Genomic DNA, 23,736 nt, shown 5'->3' with positions numbered 1-23,736 from the left:
TGACATCAATCACCATCAGAGACAGGAAAGATGTAATCACGGTTCCAGTAGACACAAATAATTCTAGAATTACAGCTAACAGAAGATAAAAGTAAAATAACCCTAAGGACACTGTCTGTGTCGTGAAACTTTCCATACAAATGCCTCTGCCGCGAGGTCTCACACACTACAGAAGGTTTCTGTCTCAGATGGATGACAGTCAGAGCAAAGGCTTGGGCACGTTTTGCAGGTTTTGGCTCTCCACTGGAGAGGAAGAGGAGAGAGGGAGGATGCCCTTGAGGTTGCATGGACAATAAATCCAATATTATATCCTCATATCCCCTTCATCTCAACTCCAGCCAATACAGTGGCTTGTAGAAGTTTGGCTTTCCAGTTTCAACTTCTGTTACTAATAGGAGAGTGGAAAAAGATGATCTGATTTTGAAAAGGGCTACATTAAAAAATGACAAATTTCTCTAATTGTTTTTACATTTTCATTTTTCATGCTTAAAAAGTGACTCAAACTTCTGGACTCCATTAGCAGTACTTTTTTGACCTATTCATCTGGTGAAAGGCATCTAGTTCAATTAGATTCTCAAGCCTTAGAAGCACTGCTCTACGACCAGCTGGGAGGGGAACGAGACTGGAAGTTGGTGGCGGATCTGAATCAGAGGCTCAGTTTTCCATCTGAAAACACCCCTATTAACCTCAGACCAGATCTCATGCTTTTGTCCACCTCACTTCACATGGTCAACTTCATAGAGCTTACTGTGCCCTGTGAGGATGCTGTAGAGGGGGCCTACGAACGTATGAATGAGCCTTAAGCACGCTGAAATGGGGGTTGATGCTGAACAATGTGGCTGGAAAGCCAAGGTCTGCCAAGTCGAAGCTGGATGCAGAGGCTTTGTGGGAAAGTCAACCACCAGGGACACTGGAGTCCGAAGTCAAGCCCAATTTCAAGCCAATAAAGCCCTGTCAAGTGCAGCTGAAAAGGCAAGTTGGTGGCTCTGGTTGAAGAGGAGATGTACCTCCTGGGCCCCTAGATAACACCAGTGCTTGAGAAGGTTTAGAAGCTGAGGGGGAACATCTGGGACTCCAGGTGTTGCCGATTAGCTCTCTGGTGTTGTTGTGGGACTGTCATCAAAACAACAGTGAAGGAGTGTGCCCACTTGATGATGCTAGAGAAGCTTATAACCCTCCCTCATCCTGCACACAGTACCACAGCCCCCCCTTGGAACCCTTCAGATGACGTAGTACACATTTCACCACCCTGTTCCCCGTCCCTCTTTTATTTTCTATCTTTGACCCTTCACCCCACATACCAACTCATCTCAAGTGTGTGAATCAACAAGGGATTTTATCACCTAGTCCTAAAACAGAACTGCTACAACACACATACACAAAACTAAAATCCAAAGAAAACTTGTTTCCACAAGGTATAAGGCTTGCTAAGATATTAAATCACAAACATCTGATGTTCAGTTTTTTAGGTGAGGGTGCATAAAGGTTTCCTGTAACAGTTCTTCCATGAAGTTCATATTTTTGCAGGTGTCACCACCACTCCGGGGTCTTTTAAATCCTCCTGATGTTTTTTGTTTTTTGGGGGGGGTTTTTTGGTCAAACTGAGGTTTTAATTCATTTTAATTTTTCTTCCAACCTTATGAGCAGCTCTCTCCAAAGGTTTTCTTTGTCTAAGAGACCTCAATTTGAACTCCACTGTTAATGCCATTAATTATGTTACAGTCTGGGGGGGTGGGGGGGGGGGGTCTTGCTTTATCCAGCTTTGCAACCATCAGCTAATGTTTAACTTTGTAGGCAGCTTCTTAGAGGAGGCCATGGTTACTGATTGTTGAAACAGGGTTTATGATTTTAACTTTTAATAAAGTTTGGAAATTTATAGTTATTAATGATGTTTGTGAACCGGCCCTAACAAGCTAACTGAGGTTGAAGTCTTTGGTGAAAATTTTCTAATAGCTTTAATCTCCTGGGGTGCCCATACTTTTGAATGTTGAACCATCGTCTTTCTTCTTTTCTTTTTTTATGTTTGAAAAAATACACACTCATTTTGTTCAAAATATTGACATAAATGTTTTACTGTCTATTTTTGTTGTCCTTTTGGATAGCCTATTCTCATATAGCTGTTCACATTGATCATAGAAACATTAGTCAAGGGTGTCTACACTTTTGCATGCTACTGTACTCTCATCTACAACTCCACCAGATGTGAATGGGATCTGCTTTTTCATGTTTGGTTCATGGCAGAAGCTTGACAGACAAAACACAAAACATATCAAATAACTGTCTTCATTAAAACGTGGTCCATGTGGATCATATGACTTCACTGTGAAGCCTCCAGGGATTTACTAATTCAGACAAATGAAAACAAAACTGTAATATTTTAAGGATCAGTGAAAAGGAGGTTCCAAGCCTAAGATTGTTAGTTTCGTGGCTTCAGCATTCAGGGAAATGTTATTAACATGCTTCTTTTGAATTGCAGGAGTGTCTTGTATTTCAAATTAAACAAATGAACTATTTATTGCTGTTTAAGTAACACTGGCTAAAAACAACAGTGTCCAACTGTATTAGGAGATCATTGAGCCTCCCGCCTGCACTGGTGGGGGTGAATGGATGAGGTTGGAGAAGACTGTAAAAGGAAGTCACAGACTGGGCAGGAAGACTGAAAGTAATAAATCTATTTAAATTCTAATGTTAAATGTATTGTAAGAACAAATTTGTAGATAGCTATAGGAAAGTCACTTGGTTTTTCAATTGTGACCTATAATATTGATCTATCTGCCGACCATTTTCACACCGCAGTAATCCTGAGATTGCTGTGGAAGTCGTGTTCATACAAACTGTAATTAAAAACATCTAACCGGCTGGTGAACAGTTGGTGAAGCCAGCTGAAGGCTGTTAAACTGAATCCATTGTGAAGACCAAGAGCAGGATTAGGGTTTTGGTACAGATGTAACTGTGCACTCCCAAAGCACTTCACATGCATGCTCGCTACCTGATAGCCAGCATGGTTAAACACAAGCTTCACTGGCTCTATGGTCCCTGTAATGTTAGACTGAAGCAGGACAGCCTCTGATTTGACCAAAGATACCCCCTGTTAGTGATTTTATGTGTTCCTGCGTGTCCAAGAGCATGCCCCAACCAAATGCAATTAGCATGAACCTACTTAAGACACACATTGCTGGTAATAAACCCAAAGAGGCTATAAAACCTTCACAGGGAAAATTGAAACCAACTGGATTCATCAGCTGAAAACTAGAAGATGACCAAAGCAACAAAGAAAGCAAATAAAAATGATGTTCAGCAACAAGGATGGCAATTACTGGAAAATGCCAGCAAAGCCAACCATGATCCCTGATGCTGGATTCTCCCTATGTGTCACTGTTGGACAAACCTCTTTTCTGTCAATTTCTCTTTGATTATCAGGCCCTGACATCTTCCCCCAATTCACAGCAGCAAGCTTATTAATCCAATGCACTGAAGCAGAACCAGGCAGTGTATTGATTAGCACAGTGACCTTTCTTTTGCCACAGTTCCATAGATGTGGGGGGTTGTCATTCTTAGAGACTCTAGATAACCAGCAGTCGACGTAGCTAAAGACAAAAGTGCTGCTCAGCACAAATGACATTCATGGCTTTCAGACATAGAGGTTTCAAAATGGTGACAAAACTGTACACCTACGTTCAGACTAGTACTTCTGAGTCAAGGGAGCATGTTGTAATGTATTAACTTTTAGAAAAAGATTCCTTGAATTATTTGGTATTACAAAATTATAAAGATAATAAAAACAGTGTGAGAGAGGATTTAATTTATTAGTGTAGTATATTTCAAATTGAGTAATAACAAAGTAGGCTGCAATGCATCACATTAAGAGTTTGCGTATGAGATTGTGTTTTAATGATTTGTTTGCTATTTTTAAATCAAATACTGCACAAATGATTAGATTTTCATAACCAGACTGTGTCATTTCAGATCCCTTGTCATCTGTGTTTGGTTGTAGCTTTCAACCAAAATGAATAATAATATTTGTTAGGAAAAAACTAAAAAATATCAGTTTTTTTATGCATTTTGTTATTAATAAATTACACATTATATGAAAGAATACTGACAGAAACCATTCAGGGATTAATAAAGTGGAAAAATAGGAAGATACGCAAGATGGATTTATCTTTAAACACACTTCTTGGTTTATGGATTAACTAGAGATGGTAAAAGAAAAAGAGATGTGAAGGGACTGCGGTTTGGGCGTGTGACAATAACTGTGGTTGATGATCTATATTTGAAATGCTCTAAAAAGCCTGTCAGTCCTTTTAAGTAAAGAAGGGCAGAGAAATTAAGGATGACGTGAAGAAGGGAGGTATAGGACCAATAGGAAATGCAGGAAACAGATATTATTGGCAGTGAAAACAGGGAAAAGACATCTGTGAAAGGAGTGGTAACCACATGAAGCCATGGGATCCAGATGGGACAGGAAAAGAGTGGGCAAATGTGATTACCTCAGTGATATGAACAGATAAATCAGAGGAGACAGAGAACCACGCAACAGGACTAAGAAGAAAGTTGAAAACTGAAAAAAGTGTGAAGACTGCTCTATCTGCAGAATTTCATCCCTTTGCTGAAATTGCACAGTAAGGAATCACAGTAATTATGGGTCTGGTACAGAACTCAGACTAAGCAGGCAAACAACCATCAAATGCACACTGATAGTGTGTGGGGAGTATCAGATGATTGGAGCAATTAACACACACATCATGTACAACAATGTCAGGCCTGCCAGGAGGACAAAACCAATACAGCAGTGTAACTTTTGCAGCATAAAAAAACAGGTCATAGAGAGAAATGAAAATATGGATGACCTCCAGTTAATGGCTAGATGACAATAGTAGAAAAGACATGCTGGCCTTTGCTTTCTATTTTGAGATTGTTTATTTGGCACAGCGGTCCAGTGGTGGCAGTGTCTCCACCTGGTTCAAATGTTAGCTGGAGCCTTTTTGTGCAGAGTTTGCATGTTTTTCCCTTCATGGGTTTTCTCCATTCTGTGTCTGTGTATTAGCCTGCTGATACACAGATGACTTGTCCAGGGTCTAATCCACCTCTTACCTAATATCAGCTGGGTTGGGCTATGGCTCCCCACAACCACGAACAGGATAAAGTATAGCGAATGCATGAATAAAATCTACGATGACTTGGTCCTAGTTTTGATACTATAATCTTGAAGCTCTTGGCTTAGCCTGTTGACATTAAATATAAAACACTCATGAGACCATTATGTGCATAACCCGTCTGGAAAAAGTTAAGTGTATCAGTATGTTTCATTACTCCAACTTTAATCCAACTGCAAACCAAAATAAGATGGAAACAACATCAAAACATCAGCTTAATGAACAGAATCTATTTTGATACGTTGTAACTAAAGAATTAGAGCTTGAAAAAGACACAGTGCTAATGAAATGCTGGCCTTCCAAACATCAAATTCAAATTTAATACAATGTTGGTTTTATTATATTTTTTACATCATTCAAACTATTAAAATAATTTTTCTGAGTGAAACAGAAATAAATGTGTCTTGAGTTTGTAACATTACAGAAAATGTAGCTGTATCAGTTTTCGATTCTCATCAATGGTGTTGACTGCTGTATGTTTACTATATGAAAACTGGAAATTAGCATAAACATGCATGGATCCTGGTGTAATGAAATCATTCTGACATCATCAAATCACTCCAGATCTGCAAGTCTTTCTGTTCCAACCTTAGCTTCAGTCACACAAACCACCTCAAATGGGTTTTCATATTATAGTGAATTATCTCCTCTTGAGGAGCACTGGGTTGAGATAAAGAGCAGTCTGTTAGCAAGTCTTTGAATCAACATCAGAGATTGGGCCTTTGGTGATGTGATGTGGTGTGGGGCAGATCATCATGCTGCTGATTCAGCTGTGTTTGGAAACCAGAAACCAAAGACCCCTCGATCCCCTGCCTCCTCTCTCAACCATACTCTTGTCAAGTTTCCCTTTAATCCTCATCGACCCCATTACATGCCAGACACACAAAAGCCACCCTGACTGTCTCCCCTTGAGTTCCTTACCCTTGGGAAAACTGTTCAAACTATCGTCACTGCTCACCACACCTTCATCTCTAATTCAGCCAGAAACCTCATGTTTGGTACAAAGCAAGCTTTGCTTCAGATGATCCCCTATGTAACCTCCGGCGTTGAATTAAATTCAAACTCGTTCTCAACGTTAGCTTACAATCAAGCTGCAGTCACGAATCTCAAGACCTAAGGATGGAAATCGAATAACAGCACATTATGATCAAACGTCATTTAGGTTTCATGACTGGAGCCAGTTCAATCCAGCATATTGCCTGAACTTTCAAAAGGAAATTGCACACACTTTTACGACTATGTTTTACTTCTGCAGTTTTCAAAAGCAGCAGTATTTTACCTCTCTGAAGTGTTAGGTGGTCTGCTACATGTTTTCAGACTGGCACAGTTTGGTTCTAATATTAAAATACCCAAGAAGAGTTTGACTTGCTTCTTCTTTCTTTCTTTCCTTCTTTTTTTTTTTGGCTACTTTTTAAAAACCATTTTCACAGCCAGTCTCCCTGCTCTCACGCAGGTTTTCCATCTTTCATTCATATTTCCCAACACAGTTGCAACACAAATATAAACGTGTCTGTTTCAAAGCCAAATACCTTGTGATGCATCATGTGAAAGTCTAATCTGATTTTAGGTGGCATATTCAGTGAAGATTCATGTTAAGAAATTGCATTACATATCCACTGTATCATTCATCTTTTGTGATTGCACACAACTTTGTTTCTATACAACTCCACTGGTGCAGTAAATGAGTAGCCATGCAATCTGCTGGCATGTCTACAAGGACTTCTGATGTCCATTTATCATCCATAAGACACACAAAATTTTCACGCTTATGCTGCGTCTGAATCTTTCTTTTTCAAAGAGTCAGTGAAAATGCAAGAAAAATAGGATCATGTGTATGTTTGTGCTCACAATGACAGTGAATCATTTGGAAACTCTGCACAGAGATTTCTGTAAACAAAAGTACTAAGCATACTGGATGCCTCAGTAAGAAGTTTGGAATAAATTAGAAACATATTTACAAAATTTAAGAGAAGAGTTGCACAGCCCTATATACAGGACATGAGGAATGACTGAAGTCTTCTGCATGCTGGTGTTTCCTGTAAGCCTGGAACAAGAGTGACACCTAGTGGCTAGTATAAAAAGAAGACAACGCCACTATTGCTACTCGAAAGAGTCGAGCTTCAGACATCTGCATCTATTTGAACAAACTCGGAAAAAAATGGTTTATAGCAAGAGCATTTCCTGAGCAAAGCAGGATTACTTCAGTGTAATGAAATATAGCTCAGAATTTGTAACTTATGCACAAAACTCCCCTCATAAACATGAAATACTGTGATGGGAATTCTGATTCTGTAAATCACAACACAGATATTATGCAAGGGTCTATTTTGAAGACACATTCCCCTGAGATCCAGGTGTCCTGGAAGAAATGTGTAAAATCATTACAATTCTCAAAGCCCTGAGTCAGAGAATGGTAGATAAACATCCCACCAGTCAAAGAATAATAAAGTGACTCGTTACAGCCAGCTATATACAAAATCTGCAACTGAAACACAAGCAGACAAGAGAATACCAGCTAAAGCTCTAAAGTGGGTTCTATTGCTCTATTGATCTGAGAGGAAAAGAGACAAAATACAACTCTGTCGTGTCCTTGTTTTATTAAGGTGTGTTTTCAGAAACACAATTTGTTTGTAAATGCACATGTAAATATGGCATTATGCTGCTGAGGGGGTTGTGTGTGGTAGGGAGACATTTGTTTCACTTCCTTCACTCACTGGTTCCAGGACATCAAACCCATTTTGATTGAGAACTCAATCACTAACAACCAGTTATGGTCTGGTTCCATGCATGTTATGCCCTAATGCAAAGTTAACAAATAAGCTTTTATAACTGAAAGAAATACTTTGATATTAGTAATGTTCTTGCTTTCAGTTTTGTTTGTCATACCTAGCAAGTCTGCACAATGGACTCATACTTTGGTTCTCAGTTCATTTTAATGAGTGACCACTTTCCATTAATTGAGGGTCTTCCTTCATAAAAATGAAAAAAAAATCTTTCTTAATTCTTAACTGAAACATATTGTGCACATCCATCACTAGTGGCATCAGCAATTATTAGGAAGTTATTTGGACCAAAATGTAATGTGATGGTGTTTCACAAAGTAATGCTAAATTATATGCCCTTTCTATCCAATATTTTTAACATTTCCTTCTATATTATTTCTTACATTTCAAACACCCAAGTTAAAAACAACCTCAAACATATGAGTTGTAAATAGAAACTTTTCATCTGCTTCCTTTTACAATTTTGCCTTCCCTAATGTGGTTACCTTGCTTCACCTATTTGGTTGCTTAACATAGTTCATACAATCACACATAAACATCACACAAAACCAGAAAGACAAACAGATACAGCTATTCACATATTAACAACACACATATCTTAAATGAAAATCATGTGACAATACAAAAGAGACAAAATACATTAAAACCTTTAAATCTCTCAGTCAGGGCATTTTGAGGTATAAACTATGTGAACTCTTACACTATTCAGAATGAAGACTGATTACACAGAATGTGCAATTATTAAGAATGTAAGTGTCCAGACCACATAAGCTAAAATCTTATTGCCTTTGACCTATTTATTTTTTTTTATTCTCAAATTGTGTAATGAGGGAGGATGCAATTTAAGAGATGTGTTCATATGTGCTAATGAGCCATATTACTTATTTAAGGTACAAAGGGTCAAAAAACTGGACTGACAGTGTAAAGTCAAACATTTAAAAAAACCTAAAAGGTGTGACACATACCAAATAACTCATTTATGGTGGCGTAACTACCACAAAATAGTGAGCAGGGTCGGGGACTCTTTATCTTTCAGTGCCCCGGTGCTCCGAGTAATAAAAGCAATATATCCCCCATAAATGTGCAAATATATATTCCCCTGAGAAAGATAAAAGTTTCTTTTTCTTTCTTAAACATGTTAAATAGCTGAATAACATTTTAATAAACTGAAATCCCTTATAATTTTGCACATACTGTAGATGTATGTCATTTTGTTTCCCTTCACTAAAATGTTTGTCATATTTGTAATATTATCTTTATATTAAATAAATCCAACAAATGTCCTGTAAATTAAAAAAAAAAGAAGAGGAAAAAGGAACTTGAGAACTCTGCTTCAGTACCGATTTGCCAAAATCACAAGCAAACATCAGGAAGGGGAGAAAAAAAAAAGCGGCGTAATTGTAATCTGCATTGTCAGTTAGTGAAATTTGAGCACTTGAAAAGTAAAAGTAAATGAACGAGCAAGGTGCTTGTGTGGTTTTGATGGTCCACGTGCCTCAGCTAAGAAGAGGACTGTTGTCATCCTCATCCTCGACATGGATCTCTTCCTCTGTGAAGAAAGTCTCTGGCCTTTTGGCCTCACTGGTGACATCCGATCCAATCAAAGCCACCACGCTGAAATTTGAAAAAACACAAGATAACAACTTAATTTCTAAGAGCACAATTAACTTGTGCTGTCTTAAAGTAACAAAAATCTTTGGACACCACTGTGCATGACCTGCTGAAACAACAGCTTATAGGTGACTGAGGTCACTGAACCAGTGACTTTGTTATTCCATAACTGACCACTGTGTAATGAAAATAACAGGACATGTGACAGAGGTGCATTGACTGAAGGGGTTTTGTTTCACGCTACACCTCCCTGACTGACTAAGAAGCATCACTTTGCCTATTTAATGTAACTAAAAAAATGTTTATTCTGAAGTTGGTGTAAAAGAAGATGATTAAGTTTACAGAAGATCAATAAATGTTCGGTTTTAATGACGACATGAAAATAGAAGTAGTTTGGTGAGGGAAGTTGGATAAGAAATGAGGAACAGAGTATTACTTCTTTCTGAGACGTGATGCATTTCTCCTTTCTGCAGTAGTCAAGCAAAACATGACTAAACAGAAAACAAGTTGTTTGTAATCCAATTCCATCTACAGAGCGTGACTCCACAATTGAATCCTGAACATAATCTGCTGTCGTTTTTATTGACTGAACGAGTAACTTTAGGTAGAAACTCTGTTTTTCAGCAACATGTGCTAGATGACCCATTTTGAGTGTATTAAATGGCAGCAAATTGGTTTTTATTATTTAATCCTATCAAATAACACATGGGAGATTCACAGGAAATTAGTCTGGATATTTAATATAGGATGCTTTCATTAAAAATACATTGATATTTGTACTTTGCACTTTGCTTTATTAAAACACTGCTGAAATTAACTTACCCAAGGACAGATAAAGGAATGGCACAGAGTCCTGCAGACAAAAGGAATACAAAGCCGGGGTACCATGCTACTGTAGCAGCATAAATACTGTTGAAGACTGCAGATGACACGTTGTTAGTTAAACTCTCCAAAAAGGAAAGACAGGCAAACAGGGCTCCTGCAAAACAAACACAACCAGTGGAGAGGGGAAAAAATCATTTTAGGCTGACTGAAAACAGGTGATGCATAAAATCAAACAGTTTCATTTTTAGAAAACCTTTTGCCTAAGCAAACAGAGACAAGGGGTTGTTTTTTTGTTTTTTTTTTGGAGGAGGGGGGGGGGGGGTTAAAGAGCAAGCTGAAGCTTCTTGAACAGGACAAACTTGGGTGGACTCCGACTCTACAAACACAGACATGGTTCTATGGCTCCTAAACCCACTCACCCTGCTCAGACTTTGAGATGATCTTTGACATCATGGAGCGCAGAACAGGGAAAGGCATGATCGACAGAAGCATTGGCACTCTCACTGTAATTATGACACAGCACTGAATTAAAAAAATAGATATAATGCTTTGTACAGTACAGCAGCTATTATTATTTTTAAATACATGCAACATGATCGGAGCAATTTAATGTTTCTAAGTTGCTGGCAGTAATAATCACTAAAATAAACAAAGTGGTGATAAGATATCATAAAGATGTATTGTCAATTTTAATTAAAGCTTATAAGGCAGTATTATAATAAAAGATGCTGTAAACCTGGTAGTTTTTCTACATATTGTAAAGACAGATAAACTTAAAGTTAATCAGTAACAAGTGAAACTAGCCTAAAACGAATTTATGGGAGAATTGTGGTTTCACATTGTGTATGTACTTTTTCATATAATGTGTCTTTTAACACCTACTTCTACCCAGGAAGCTTCAGTAAACACTAACAAGTTCTGATGCTTTAATCTGTTCCCTTTTTCATCGTGAACACTAAAAGATCCATGTAGTACTGAAGAAAAATCAAACTAAATTTAAAAACTGACCTAAAACTTATGTGTGGCAACACACTGGTCTACATTGAATCAAGTGGAGGTTTTGTAAAGTCAATGCTTTTTTTTATGTTAGCTAAGCAAAAGTCTGACATCAGCTTTAGATAAACTTTGCTTTACATTTTTTACTTGGAATTAAGATTTTGTTAATTGACAAGTCCAGACAAGAATGATATTTTTGCATTACACAGTCAATCAAAAGTGAACATTATTGCTATGAGCAGCATAATAGTGTTTTATTTTGTTTGTTTGTTTTTGATCTTACCTATAAACATCAGTGCAGTGGTCTTTGCAAATGCCAGCAGGATCATGCCAGACATGACAGACAGAATCCCCAGCATAACAATGACCAGTTGTGGAACGCCACAGTATGTGAACGCCGATACCCCCACAAAACTGATAAGAAACACTGTGGTAGACAGTGCTGAGCCATAGCCGATCAAAATCTCACTCCAGCACAGTGGCTCATTGAGCTCATACAGTGTCACCAAGGAGATGCCTCCTATATATGCAAAGGAGAAGCTGGTAAAGATGATCATTAGGAGGGTTAAAACAGTTCTACACCTGCAACTGGTCCCAGCAAAAACCTGATAGATTCCAGAGATCACTTGTTTTATTGCAGGGCACTGGGGAGACCCATTTAGTGTGTCTCCATCTGTGGGAGCCTTCTTCACCGTCTCTTCCAGGATGAAAATTGAATATAATAGGGTCAGACACAAGCACAATGCAGAGGTAAAGAATGGCCAGTTAAACCCTGCAGCTCTCAGAAAATAGCCTGTTGATATTGCACCAACTCCAGACAACAGACCAATCATCATGTCCACTCCAGCCATCCGTAAAGTCTTCTGATGCTCATTCTTGGACAAGTCTGCTATGTAGGCAAAGCAGCCCCCCAAAAATGTGCCTAGGCCACCAAACAGAGAGCTGAGAAATGAGGAACAGATGAGCAAGTAAATGTTGAGTTCAAAGTAGGACACAGTCAGGAAGGTTGAGGAGTAGATCAAGGCGCCGATCAAAGGCATAACGATGGTGATCTTGCGTCCACCCTGGTCGCTATAGGCCACCAGCATGAGAGTGACAATCAAAGATGGGATTGTGGAGAGGAGCTCTGAGTAAAGGGAAAAAAGAGATGCTTGCCTCTGAACTTCCTGGAAATGCAAACAGAGAGAGACTTTGTGGTTTAGTCTAAAACTCACACAATCTTTACTTGCAGTTGATAGCAACAAAAGATCAATAGAACTGTGAGGATCTGATTCCTGTGAGGTTTTCTTGTTCAAGACCAAAAGGAACAAACAGTTCTTCTACAGTGGAAGAGGTGCAGGTGTGACTGGCTTTATCTAAAAACAGGATTTTCTAGTCTGAGTGTTTTTCACTTCCCTATTGTATTCTGTAATACTATAAATACATAATTCTGTAGAAAAAAATGTTCCTAATCATTACAGAAAAATATTTCTTCTTCTCCTTCATCTGATATGGTATGCACTGGTACTGTAAATGTGAACTTGATAACTATGTTAAGATAGATTATTTACAATTAACACTTTTACATCACTGCTACAGCATGATTCAAGTTCAGCAACATTTCTTGCTTTCCTCTCAGTAACTTAAACTTTTCTTTGTAGCTTGCTAGTCAATGGTTAAATAAAAAGCAGCTCATCCTAATGATGTCAGTTGAAAGCACTCTTTTGGCAGTGAGTAACATGAAAAAAAGTCCTCTTACATCAAGTCATTAATAATAACAAACCTCATGAATGTTTGTGTGGTTGCTGCTGCTGTTAGTTGCTACACATCTGGATGTGTTGCTAGAGATGGGATAGGTGGTGTTTGTCAGCTGCTGCCAAAGCCTCCGGTACACATACTGCTGCACAAGTGGATAGATGAGAAAACTGCTAAAAGCATACAGGGCCACAACAGGCTCGACAAGGTAAAGGCCCTTCATGTTGAGGACTGAAAATTTCCCTGAAAAACAAATGAAGAGAATATATTCAGAAGAACATGAACATAGATAACAGGTTCAAAGCACATGACTGAATAGATATTAAGTTTGATATGTTAGGACAAACAGAAAACCATTTGTGCTCAGTGACAGCTCAGTCAAGATGGGTCAAAATGTTGCTTTAAGTGAAAAAAACAAATCATGTCCACCCTTAACTTTAATACTACATACCCGATTCAAGTAAAAAGAATGCGCCTAAGTGGAAGGATATATTTGTTTGTTTTATATATATATATAATTTTTTAGATCATTGAAGACACATTATCAATCATACATTATCTAGAAACCTGACACAATTCAGTATTAATCAAGTGATAGTTGAGTTCCAGTGAATACAGTATTAGATGCTGCAGGTTCAGCGACTTCGGGTCAATAACATGCTTAATACACAACCGACTAGAACTCCAATAGATTCGTCTTTATCCTATTCAGCAGATGTTGGCAAGACAATAATAATACACACTTACTTGTTTAATGAAGCCCTTGGATCATAATCTGCTTTATTTAAAAGGAAAATATACCTTCACGGGTTATGTTTACGCCGAGGGTTTGGACATCTGTTTTATACACAAGTGTACCGGTTACGAAAGCCATTGGTTCCGCCTCTAGTCATTTATGAATGGACAGCGGTTTTCAAGGGATACGGTTATTCGATAAGAGCAACTGTCAATCATATGTAAAAGTGGTCGAGAACATTTTGCGACTTTCTTTGTGGGACATGTTGGGTAGTTTATTATTGTTGGTAAATGTATGTGAAATCCCCCGAAACACCATCTACTGTATTTAGTTTACAATCAAATTAATTTCCGCACTTTACATTCAAACTTATATAATAGTTTCCTACTGTAAACGAAGTATTACGGTAACGTGAGGTAGTCGTGCATTGCGTCGGAATGTACCATTTTGCTAAACACCGGGAAGAATTTTGTTGTGACAGCGAAGTAACAACCCGGTGGGGGAGACGGTAAGACGGGATGCATAGTCTTTCGTTCTCACTTTAATTTTTATTAAATCCGACAGTTGTGAGATAAAGGCCAAATCCACATTTATTTACAAGCTTGTACATTTTATATAGCGATTTTACCTGAATGTGTGCATTAGTTACTTATTGTTAATCATTCCGGACGTACAGAAAGTACCATGAAAAAAATGTTAGCTAGTGAATCTTAGTTGTTCCTGTGATTTAATCTAGCTAACTTGGCTAACGCTCTCAGCTAGCGTTAGGTACACGAAGAACAGAAAGCTGCTTTCGCCTTATAATGTTAGTGGTCTTGCTCTGTTTGCTGATCTGACCTCAAATAAAATATAGCATTTGACCTAGCTTGCGGGTTAGCGTTAGCTTTGCCCTCTGCATTTGTATTTTGAAGTCGTGACTGTTAGATTAAGGATGGATGTTATGTTGCTTCTCCGGCCCTAAACTATAAATCTACTTTCTCGATCGCTGCCATCCTTATACTTGCGATATTTAGTTTAAATACAGGATATTTTGTCATATCTGTGGTTCGTGTCTTCATAGCTATGTTGGGGATTTCGCAATATAAACCTTCCTGTGCCCAATCATGCAACGTATTGCTTAAATATGTGATAGATTTACTTAATTTGTAATTAATTGGTTTGATTAAAAAAAGCACAATTTTTCATTTCGTATTGCATTCAAATACAGTTTTTACATTTAGCTAATTTACAGTGCAAGGGATCGGACTTATCGTTACCCTCCATCAACACTAGGCGGAGGATCTGACACAGTGGTTGCCATCAAGTTATTGCTGTTATGTGTGTCATTAATGTTCATTGTCATTCATTGTGTTTGATTTCCAGGTCATAACATAGGTTTTTTTTTCATCTTGGATCAGTCATGGCCTTCAGCAAAGGATATCGCATTTACCACAAGCTCGATCCACCACCTTACAGTGTCATAGTTGAAACAAGGACCAGAGAGGAATGCCTCATGTTTGAATCAGGAGCTGTTGCTGTTTTGTGTAAGGCAGCTTGTTTTATTGCACTGTCATAAGAGATTTAGCTCATCTTCAAACTACAGTGTAGGACAGTTAAAAGATGTGTGACTAAAAGAAATTCAGTCTTGACTAACTATTAATGTGATTCTGTGCTGTTGATATATAACTTTTAACGTTTTTCTGTCTTACAGTAGTAGCAGAGTTAGTTGAGAATGAATCACTTGTTGCTGCTGGATGTGCACTTTCAAAAGTGTAATCTTGATTGTCTAACTATGGGTGTGAATCTGTGCTTTACCACATTTCTAACAATATTTTACTTCTGTGTACTTTTATTTGTTATCCAGCGGCAGCAGAGAAGGAGGCCATTAAAAATACATATACCAAGATTGTTGATGCCTATGGGATTCTTGGTGTCCTTCGCCTAAACCTGGGTAAGAAAACAGAAAAAAATGGTTCAGGTTTTGACCTTAGTTTGATTGTAACTGTGGAGTTCTTCAGGTTTGTGGCTCTGGTACTGCTTAGTCATAAGCAGCTTTCTCCTGTCCTCCACATGACCTTGAAGGCTCTTGTTATCACAACAAGGAAAAGCTGCAAAAAAGATTAAAACTCACTTTTCTAGATGGCGAAGATTAAGCTAGCTTGTTAAATCCAATTGGGGAGCACCACCACAGTTCATTAAACCATTTCCTGTCATGCCTTTTGCATGCTTAACGATTTTGGGTTTTTTTGTTGTTAATGTGCCAATGTACTTGTTCCACATTTATCTTTTATGTAAAATTTGCAGGTGACTTCATGCTCCACAGTCTCGTGGTTGTGACAGGATGCAGCTCTGTGGGCAAAGTGCAAGATTCAGAAGTATTCAGGGTCACACAGACAGACTTTATATCACTGAAGAATGATCCAGGAGATGAGGACCGCATTGCTGAGGTGCGGAAGGTCCTAAACTCAGGACACTTCTACTTTGCCTGGTCTTCCACTGGTATCAGCATGGACTTGAGTCTCAATGCACATCGTAGAATTCTGGAAGATACTACAGATAACCGCTTCTTTTGGTAGGTACATGAAGTTCTCATTGTTCTAGGGCAGGGGTGGCCAACCTCGGTTCTCCAGAGCCACAATCCTGCATGTTTTCCATGCATCCCTGCACCAACACACCTGACTCAAATTAAATGGATCCAACAGCCTATAAGGATCTGCACAATGACTCATTAGTTTAAGTCAGGTGTGCAGGACAGGGATGCATGTATAACCTGCAGGATTGTGGCTCTCGAGGACCGACGTTGGCCACTCCTGTTCTAGGGCTACCTAGTGGCCCAGAACACTAGTGAGCATGCATTTGGCTTCAAGTGTGTCTATAAACATGACCATATCCCCATAATCTTCCAGTCTTGCCAAAAATTTAGCATATTTACCACTCTCTCTATCTTTATGATCAACAGGAACCAATCTCTGCACTTGCACCTTAAGCATTATGGTGTTAACTGTGATGACTGGCTGCTGAGACTGATGTGTGGTGGTGTGGAAATTAGAACTATCTACGCAGGACACAAACAGGCCAAGGCCTGCATCTTCTCCCGCCTCAGCTCAGAGCGAGCAGGCACGCGATTCAATGTCCGAGGAACAAATGATGATGGACAGGTGGCTAATTTTGTGGAGACTGAACAGGTGAGTCACATATCTTAAGGTATTTTGGAGCTCTCTTTCTGTTTGAAAGATATCCTTTGAATTAGCTTATCATTAAAAGTCAGTATAATTCAGGTATTGGGTTAGATTCTGTGAATTATGATGTATTATATTACATTGTATTGCAATTTAGTGCAACTGCAGCACTTTGACATCTGTAAAATTAGAATAAAGGTTCATTCAACAACAACCTTGCTGATGCAAAATGTCAAAGAAGCTGAACATTTACAAGCTTCAGATGTAATGGCGGGGTTTGTTTTTTTTTATGTTTTTTTTTTGTTTGTTTGTTCTTTTGTTTGTTTTTGTTTGTCAGATGTGCTATTTAGTTTGACCAGCCCTTGTGGTGTTGACATATTTGGTCATGCTCATGAGCACCGTAAAATGCAGCCTGTCCACTTCTGACCGAGAACCTCTTTTATGATTTTACATTTACTTCCTGCTACAGACATGTTGGTGTTGACTGTGGTCTACTACACTAAAGAAATTACCCTACGTTGCATTTGTGTCATAAAGATGCATGATTTTTAAAGTTCTGCTCCCCTTACTTATTCAGAGTAATAATCTCTTAAATTATATTTTAATATTTTTTAGAGGTGTATCTGTGTCTTCCAGGGTATGAATAAACTTAACAAGATTTCAATTTCATTTGAACAGGTTATTTTCCTGGATGATAAAGTCTCATCCTTCATACAAATCCGGGGGTCCATCCCTCTTTTTTGGGAACAGCCTGGAATCCAGGTAATAAAAGCTTAATCAATCCCTTACTGCATGCATTGAACTGTGAAGTGAGGTTAATCTGTATTAAGTAATTAAGACCTGATGCAGCAAATGGGTATCCCAGATACATGTTTGTTAATACACAGTATATAAAAGTCATAAAACATTCCTGATGTTTGAGCAGAAGTCCTGACCGTTTCTCGAGAAATGCTGCAGATGAAGCTGTGTATCATGTGATGGGACCATGCACACGTAAATACTGAATGGCTAAAATCAAACTAAAACCCAATGTATTTGGCTTTTCTTTTAATATGTAAGGGCAGTGTGAAAGACAGAAAATCCTCTTTGTCATTGTGAATATCTTGATTCCACTTTTAACACATTTTATTGCTGTGTTTAGAAAAAGTTTATTAAGGGTGTTTTGATACACCTTAATAAGAATCGTCACCCTAATGGACTGGATGAGAACCCCCACCTGGTATAACCTCTTTTATTTTAGACCTTTCTTTTCTAGAAGGGTGAAAGTGGTTGAGGGCTTTGCTGGTGCTTTCATACTGCAGATAGGTGTTCCTCTGTGCAGTGCCAAAGGTCAAGGTCAAGGGTGCAATGCCCCCCCTCCCTCTCTCTCTCTCTCTCTCTGCCAATGTCCTGACATTGCACAGACTGATAAATTAGATTAAAAGTGGGGGAAATTAATAATAGTAATAGTGTTTTGGTAAAGGGCTTTTTTCTGTTTTCCTCAGCTCCCAGACTTCTTTGGTCAGGTGAGAGCTTGATCTGAAAACAGCCCCTAACCAATTCCCTCGATTTAGTCCATCGGTATTCCCAAAGGAACTGGATAGGTGTTGATGGTACACTAACCTGAGCTGTTCAATCTGCAACAGACCTGAATGAGGCCAAAACCATTATTAGGCACCTATTCAGTCATGAGTTCTTTGGTTTGGTCACAACACAGGGTTGTGGGCTTGGGGTTGTTTTCAGACAGATCTGTAGTCCTCCTGCTTTAAAAGCACCGTTTTAGCTCTCAACAACATTTGGCTTGTAGGCTGTCCTCCCCTTACCCTTTAATAATCTTTCAACAGGATCTGTTATTCCACTTTGATCCAAGAGTAGATGGTTTTTCTTTTTCTTTTCAGGTATTTAAAAAAATTTCTTGGGAATGATGTATATCGTTAAAGTGATGGGGCTGATGCCTGTCAATCCAATGTCATGGCTGAGGGCAAACTATTCATAATTTTATTGATGTTTTGAAAAAGATTTTTTTTTGTGTGTGTGTTGTTGTTAAAACTATTAGAAATGTAATGTAAATAAATGCTATTTTTGCTGAAATATAAGTTTTGAGAAATTCCCTGAATAACTGAAATGTGATATCTAATTTATATGCCAAGGTTTTCTTCTTTTTTTCATAAGACAAGGGCAAAGCCTGTAATGTGATGCATTTTTACCATTAAATAGTTTTTGGACAATAATTGGTTCTATTAGTACAGTCTTGTCAGTATACTGCATGTTAGACAGATGATTCAAGAGAATAAACTGCAGGTCTAACTGGTCATAACATGTCAGGAGGTTTTGTCTTAGGTGTACAGCTGCAACCTGAGTAGTTTCAGATACCATCTCAGGAAGTTATTAAATATGTATAGACTATACCTGCATAACAGAAGAGAAAGAAAGGAGTGACAAATGACAGCAGCAGGGTTTAGGACAGGTAGGCTTACTGACTCAGCCAGATGTAGATTCAGTTTATGCAAACAAACTAAGCTGGTAGATACAAAGCTTGGAAGAAAGATTAGTTCGCAGTGGGAAAAAAAGGAAAAAGTCTTAAGGGAGGGCTTGAAAATCAAAGAGCTCTACGTAGATGTCCACAACATTCAGAGAGAAAATGCAGTCTTAATAATGAATGTCTGGATTGGATCCAGAATACATGTTGCTGGTGACCTAAACAAGGATTTGTAACAGAATAGGGTCATGGAATTTATTTATTTATTTGTTTGTTTGTATAGGCTAATACAGACAGGACAAATAGATATTTGACAGGAAGTGAAAACAGAAACGTTTGTACATGGGCAGATATGTGAGGAACAGCAAAAGAACAAGTAGATACAGAGCGAGCTGATTTCCTTAGAACAACTGAAGTGTTAGTTTCTGGCTAAATCTGTGTAGGTGTAGTCATATGTGCTTATGCTTGCTTCAGATTCTCTAGTATTGCTTATGATCGAGTAATAGAATTGGTGAGGGAACTAAAAGCTGCAATCTTTTGGGGAAAAGGTTTTGGAGAGATGGCAGAAAAAATTGTCTGATGCTCTTTGTGTGTGAACAATTTTGCCCGTACTACCGCTGAGTTGCTATATCCCCAATTTATTCTCTCTCTTCACTGCTGTCTTCCATTTCTATCCTACATTCACATTCTGTTGTTCGGTTTCCTGGCTGTTTGCCTCATCTGCACTTTTATTTTTCTTGTTTTATCTTTACCAAAGAAGGACATTGCGGCTTGTGTCTCTACAGGTCGGATCTCACCGTGTCAAACTCTCAAGAGGATTTGAGGCCAATGCGCCAGCTTTTGAAAGGTAAATAAAATGTTCTTTGTAGCTTTTGTGAGCAAGTTTGTATGAGTGTAGCAGTTTCCAGCTGCTTTATCTGGCCTTCAACAGATTATCACTCCTGAACAGCTCTTGTCCCTGCTGAGAAGATCTCTCCGCCTTTGTGAAAGAGGTGTTTTATTGCTGAGAAAATGAAGAACACATTGATAGACCTTGGTTAATTTTCCATTCAATTTGTCATAACTGTCGGTTACTTTTCCCCTTGGCTTTTTGCTCATTTATTTTGGAAATGGACTTTTGAATTGTGTGTATACTTGCACATTCATGTTTTTATATAAACCCACACTAAACAATAAAAACATACTATTAAAGTTGAAAATAATCATGCTGCAGCTAAGTGGAGAATTTCGAATTACACATTTTAACTGGAAACACATAAAGGAGTCCAGGAAGCAGTGGAATTTTCTGTGTTTTACATGCTGGACTTAATAAAAAAAAAGCAAGTTTACCAAAATGTTTTTCCCCTGATTCCATTTTATTCAAGGGCACAATCCTGTTTTTTTTTTTAAATCCCCAAATCAGAGAAGCTGTACTTTAAATTTGATATTTGCAGGCAAATTCATTTGGATCTTTTTTGAGGTTTGATTGATCTTTCTTTTTCTTTCTCTCTACAAATGTATCACAGATGCACGATCAAAGCAGCAGCTGTCAGACATTTAAGCCAGATGTATTATATCTGGGGCCCAAACTCAGGCCTTTTAGAGTAAGGATGGTCCCTCTAACCACAGTGCCACTCCTATACAGTACTGGCTCCATCCTTATCAACCCATAGCAGCCAACCTCAATCAGACAGTTTCTTAAGTGCTGTTCATTTAGTTCAAAACAACCTTTTGCTGAGAAAGTATGAAGACAGCTGTGGTTCTTTACATGATAGATGATTACTCTCAAGTAATTGTAATGGATTTCTTACAAACCCTCTGCTCTTCATAACAAATTAGTAATATTTCCTTGCTAAATAGTTGGCAGTGGTACTAGTAGTTCTGATGAATCATCTGTTGCAGTCTGGCTAGCTTTTCACTTCAGTATATCTGCCATTTTTTAGATGATACAAGTCCAGCAATTATACCGTGTCATAAATGCATCACATTTTATGCTCATACCTGCCTGTCTCTATGCTGTAAAGTGCCACTTCAGTACTCATGTACTTTCTTATCTATAACCAAGTGATAACTGTAAATTCTAATTATTACCATTGCAGTGTTTATGATGTGAGTTGATGTGTTTTCCAGACATTTTACTGCACTTCGGAGGTTGTATGGAAAGCAGGTGATCATCAACCTCCTTGGAAGTAAGGAAGGGGAACACATGCTCAGCAAGGCATTTCAGGTGAGAATTACATGTCCTGTAAACTGATGTATATGGTCAAGTATGTATGTAATTTGTTTAACAAGACATGGCTGGAAAGAGTGTGTCAGAACAGATTGTTTTATTCTACATGTTGAAAAATAATTATAGTAAAATAAGTGTGTGGATGTTGTGGCCCAAGACAAACTCCATTTTCTTGCCAAACAGTCAATTACCAGGGTTTTTGTTCATCAGGTTCTCAAAGCTGACAAAATAAGCACCTGTTAGCTGAGCTGATGAAATGCATCTTGGCAAATTATTATAAAATTTTCCACTAGAATTCAGGATTTTAACTTTTAAATACAGACCATTTTGCAGGAGACACAAGCTGCATGTACAGCATCTTCATACATTTCTGAGAAAATGTAAACAAATATGTCCTCATTTATTTTGTCACTCTCAGAGTCACCTGAAGGCTTCAGAGCACTCATCCGCAGTGAGAATGGTTAATTTTGACTACCATCAAAATGTGAAAGGTGGCAAAGCAGACAAACTCCACAGTGTCCTCAAACCTCACCTTAGCAAATTCATAGATGAGTGTGGCTTCTTCTACTACTCTGGGGAAACTGGCATTGTGAGGTAAGAAAAATGACATGCAATACATATGGACTGTATGCATAATGTATGTGACACACTTACACCCTTCATTACTGCCAGCCATCTCCAATAGCAGGTTTAACAACATTAATTATTTAGATTTTACACTTAAGAATTCAGGATTCACTAAAATCACATTTGCAACGTCCAGTAATAATTTTTATCTGTTTAGTAACCCCAAGGATATCTTTTGAAAAGTTCAGAGGGAGGAGACTCTGCTGTAGGATGGACGACTTTGTCAGCTAAAAGACTTCCTGTTGTGGCCAGCATTGCCACATGTGTAACATCTACTCTTTTAGCTGGAGTCTCTTCTTGTTCTTCAAATGATGTAACATCAGTGGCCCACGCTTTGTTCCCGTGCCTGCTCCTGTACAATTTATTCCTCCATATTATCAAGCCCCAGTGAATTTAGCACGCTTGTTCTGCAGAAAATCTTGTCATTTTTATGGTGGAGCGTTGAATTTGCTGTTTAATTTTCTGTAGGGAGCATAATTCTATGTAGTGCTACCCTGTTTGCAGCATTTCCAGCTATAATCATCTATGAGAATGTATATGTACCAAAAAATTTGCATACACAACAGCCTAAACAGATTTTATACTACATGTGTCCAAGTATTTCAAGTATTTTTTTTCTTTTAACCACAAACTGGAAAGACTCACAGATCACTTATCAATTTTAACACCATTAACTTTACATAACTAATTAGTTTTTAGCACACGTTTCCTTATGATACTTTAGCTTTGTTGAACAAGTCTTTTGGGCTTTTAAAACTTTTTTTTTTTTTTTTTTTTACAGTGGACTGAAATGAGCTTTGAGTCAGTGGAACTGAGGAAATGAAACCTTGCTTTGTCTTTTCAGGACTCAGGGAGGAACCATAAGGACCAACTGCCTGGATTGTTTGGACAGAACCAACAGTGTTCAGGCCTTTTTTGCTCTTGAGGTAGGAGTCCAGCTGTGTGCAGAAAGCTGTTGTCTACCTCAGCCAAAGTCTGAAAACTTCACAGATTATTCTTTTAATGAAACTTCTTCATTCTTTAAACTTAGATGCTGCCCAAGCAGCTAGAACAGATGGGTTTGACAGAGAAACCGCAGCTGGTGGCCAGGTTCCAGGAGGTTTTTAGGACCATGTGGTCTGCTAATGGAGATTCTGTTAGTAAGATCTATGCCGGCACAGGAGCCCTGGATGGCAAAGCCAAGGTAAATACTAGAAACTAAATACTCCGAAATAACCCGGTGTTAGGTTGAGATATTTCTAGCCATTGTAATGTACAGTAATCATTACCTCCTCATGAATTAAGGCTACATTCTCAATTCTTGTTCCTGCCTAAGCTCATGAAAATGTTGCTAAATTTATCAAGCCTTGCTGTTTTATTGGGTAGTACTGTAATTGTATTAAATTTGTGTTTTCCAATTTATGTATTTGTAGCTAAATGAATAATTCAGTGTTAATGAACAAT

General features: G+C 38.2%; 2 protein-coding genes across 8 annotated transcripts in view; one reads left to right on the top strand and one right to left on the bottom strand.

Moving 5' to 3' along the window:
* Positions 1–8,032: 8,032 nt before the first annotated feature.
* On the bottom strand, positions 8,033–13,952 carry slc46a3 (solute carrier family 46 member 3). The gene is made up of 6 exons (XM_042008674.1): positions 13,853–13,952; positions 13,134–13,348; positions 11,655–12,537; positions 10,795–10,878; positions 10,373–10,529; positions 8,033–9,553 (listed from the first exon to the last, which is right to left on the bottom strand). The coding sequence occupies exons 2-6, from the start codon at positions 13,326–13,328 to the stop codon at positions 9,436–9,438; spliced, it is 1,437 nt and encodes a 478-aa protein (XP_041864608.1). The 5' UTR covers positions 13,329–13,348; positions 13,853–13,952; the 3' UTR covers positions 8,033–9,435.
* A 258-nt stretch (positions 13,953–14,210) lies between these two features.
* synj1 (synaptojanin 1) overlaps positions 14,211–23,736 on the top strand; it is a 29,780-nt gene continuing 20,254 nt past the window's right edge. For 2 of the 7 annotated variants that reach the window (XM_042007728.1, XM_042007727.1), the window contains exons 1-11: positions 14,212–14,349; positions 15,204–15,364; positions 15,685–15,771; positions 16,125–16,392; positions 16,780–17,005; positions 17,678–17,761; positions 20,243–20,304; positions 21,567–21,663; positions 22,085–22,260; positions 23,138–23,219; positions 23,324–23,476. In XM_042007728.1, the coding sequence (XP_041863662.1) occupies positions 15,241–15,364; positions 15,685–15,771; positions 16,125–16,392; positions 16,780–17,005; positions 17,678–17,761; positions 20,243–20,304; positions 21,567–21,663; positions 22,085–22,260; positions 23,138–23,219; positions 23,324–23,476 (1,359 nt within the window). In that variant the 5' untranslated portion in view covers positions 14,212–14,349; positions 15,204–15,240. Of the gene's footprint in view, positions 14,350–14,512; positions 14,647–15,203; positions 15,365–15,684; positions 15,772–16,124; positions 16,393–16,779; positions 17,006–17,677; positions 17,762–18,140; positions 18,219–20,242; positions 20,305–21,566; positions 21,664–22,084; positions 22,261–23,137; positions 23,220–23,323; positions 23,477–23,736 lie in introns of those variants that run through there. The other 5 variants (XM_042007726.1, XM_042007729.1, XM_042007731.1 and 2 more) reach the window with 5 other exon arrangements.

This window comes from Melanotaenia boesemani, chromosome 15 (assembly GCF_017639745.1).
Source record: "Melanotaenia boesemani isolate fMelBoe1 chromosome 15, fMelBoe1.pri, whole genome shotgun sequence".
NCBI classification, from domain to species: Eukaryota; Metazoa; Chordata; class Actinopteri; order Atheriniformes; family Melanotaeniidae; genus Melanotaenia; species Melanotaenia boesemani.
This window is presented reverse-complemented; position numbering and strand designations above follow the sequence as displayed.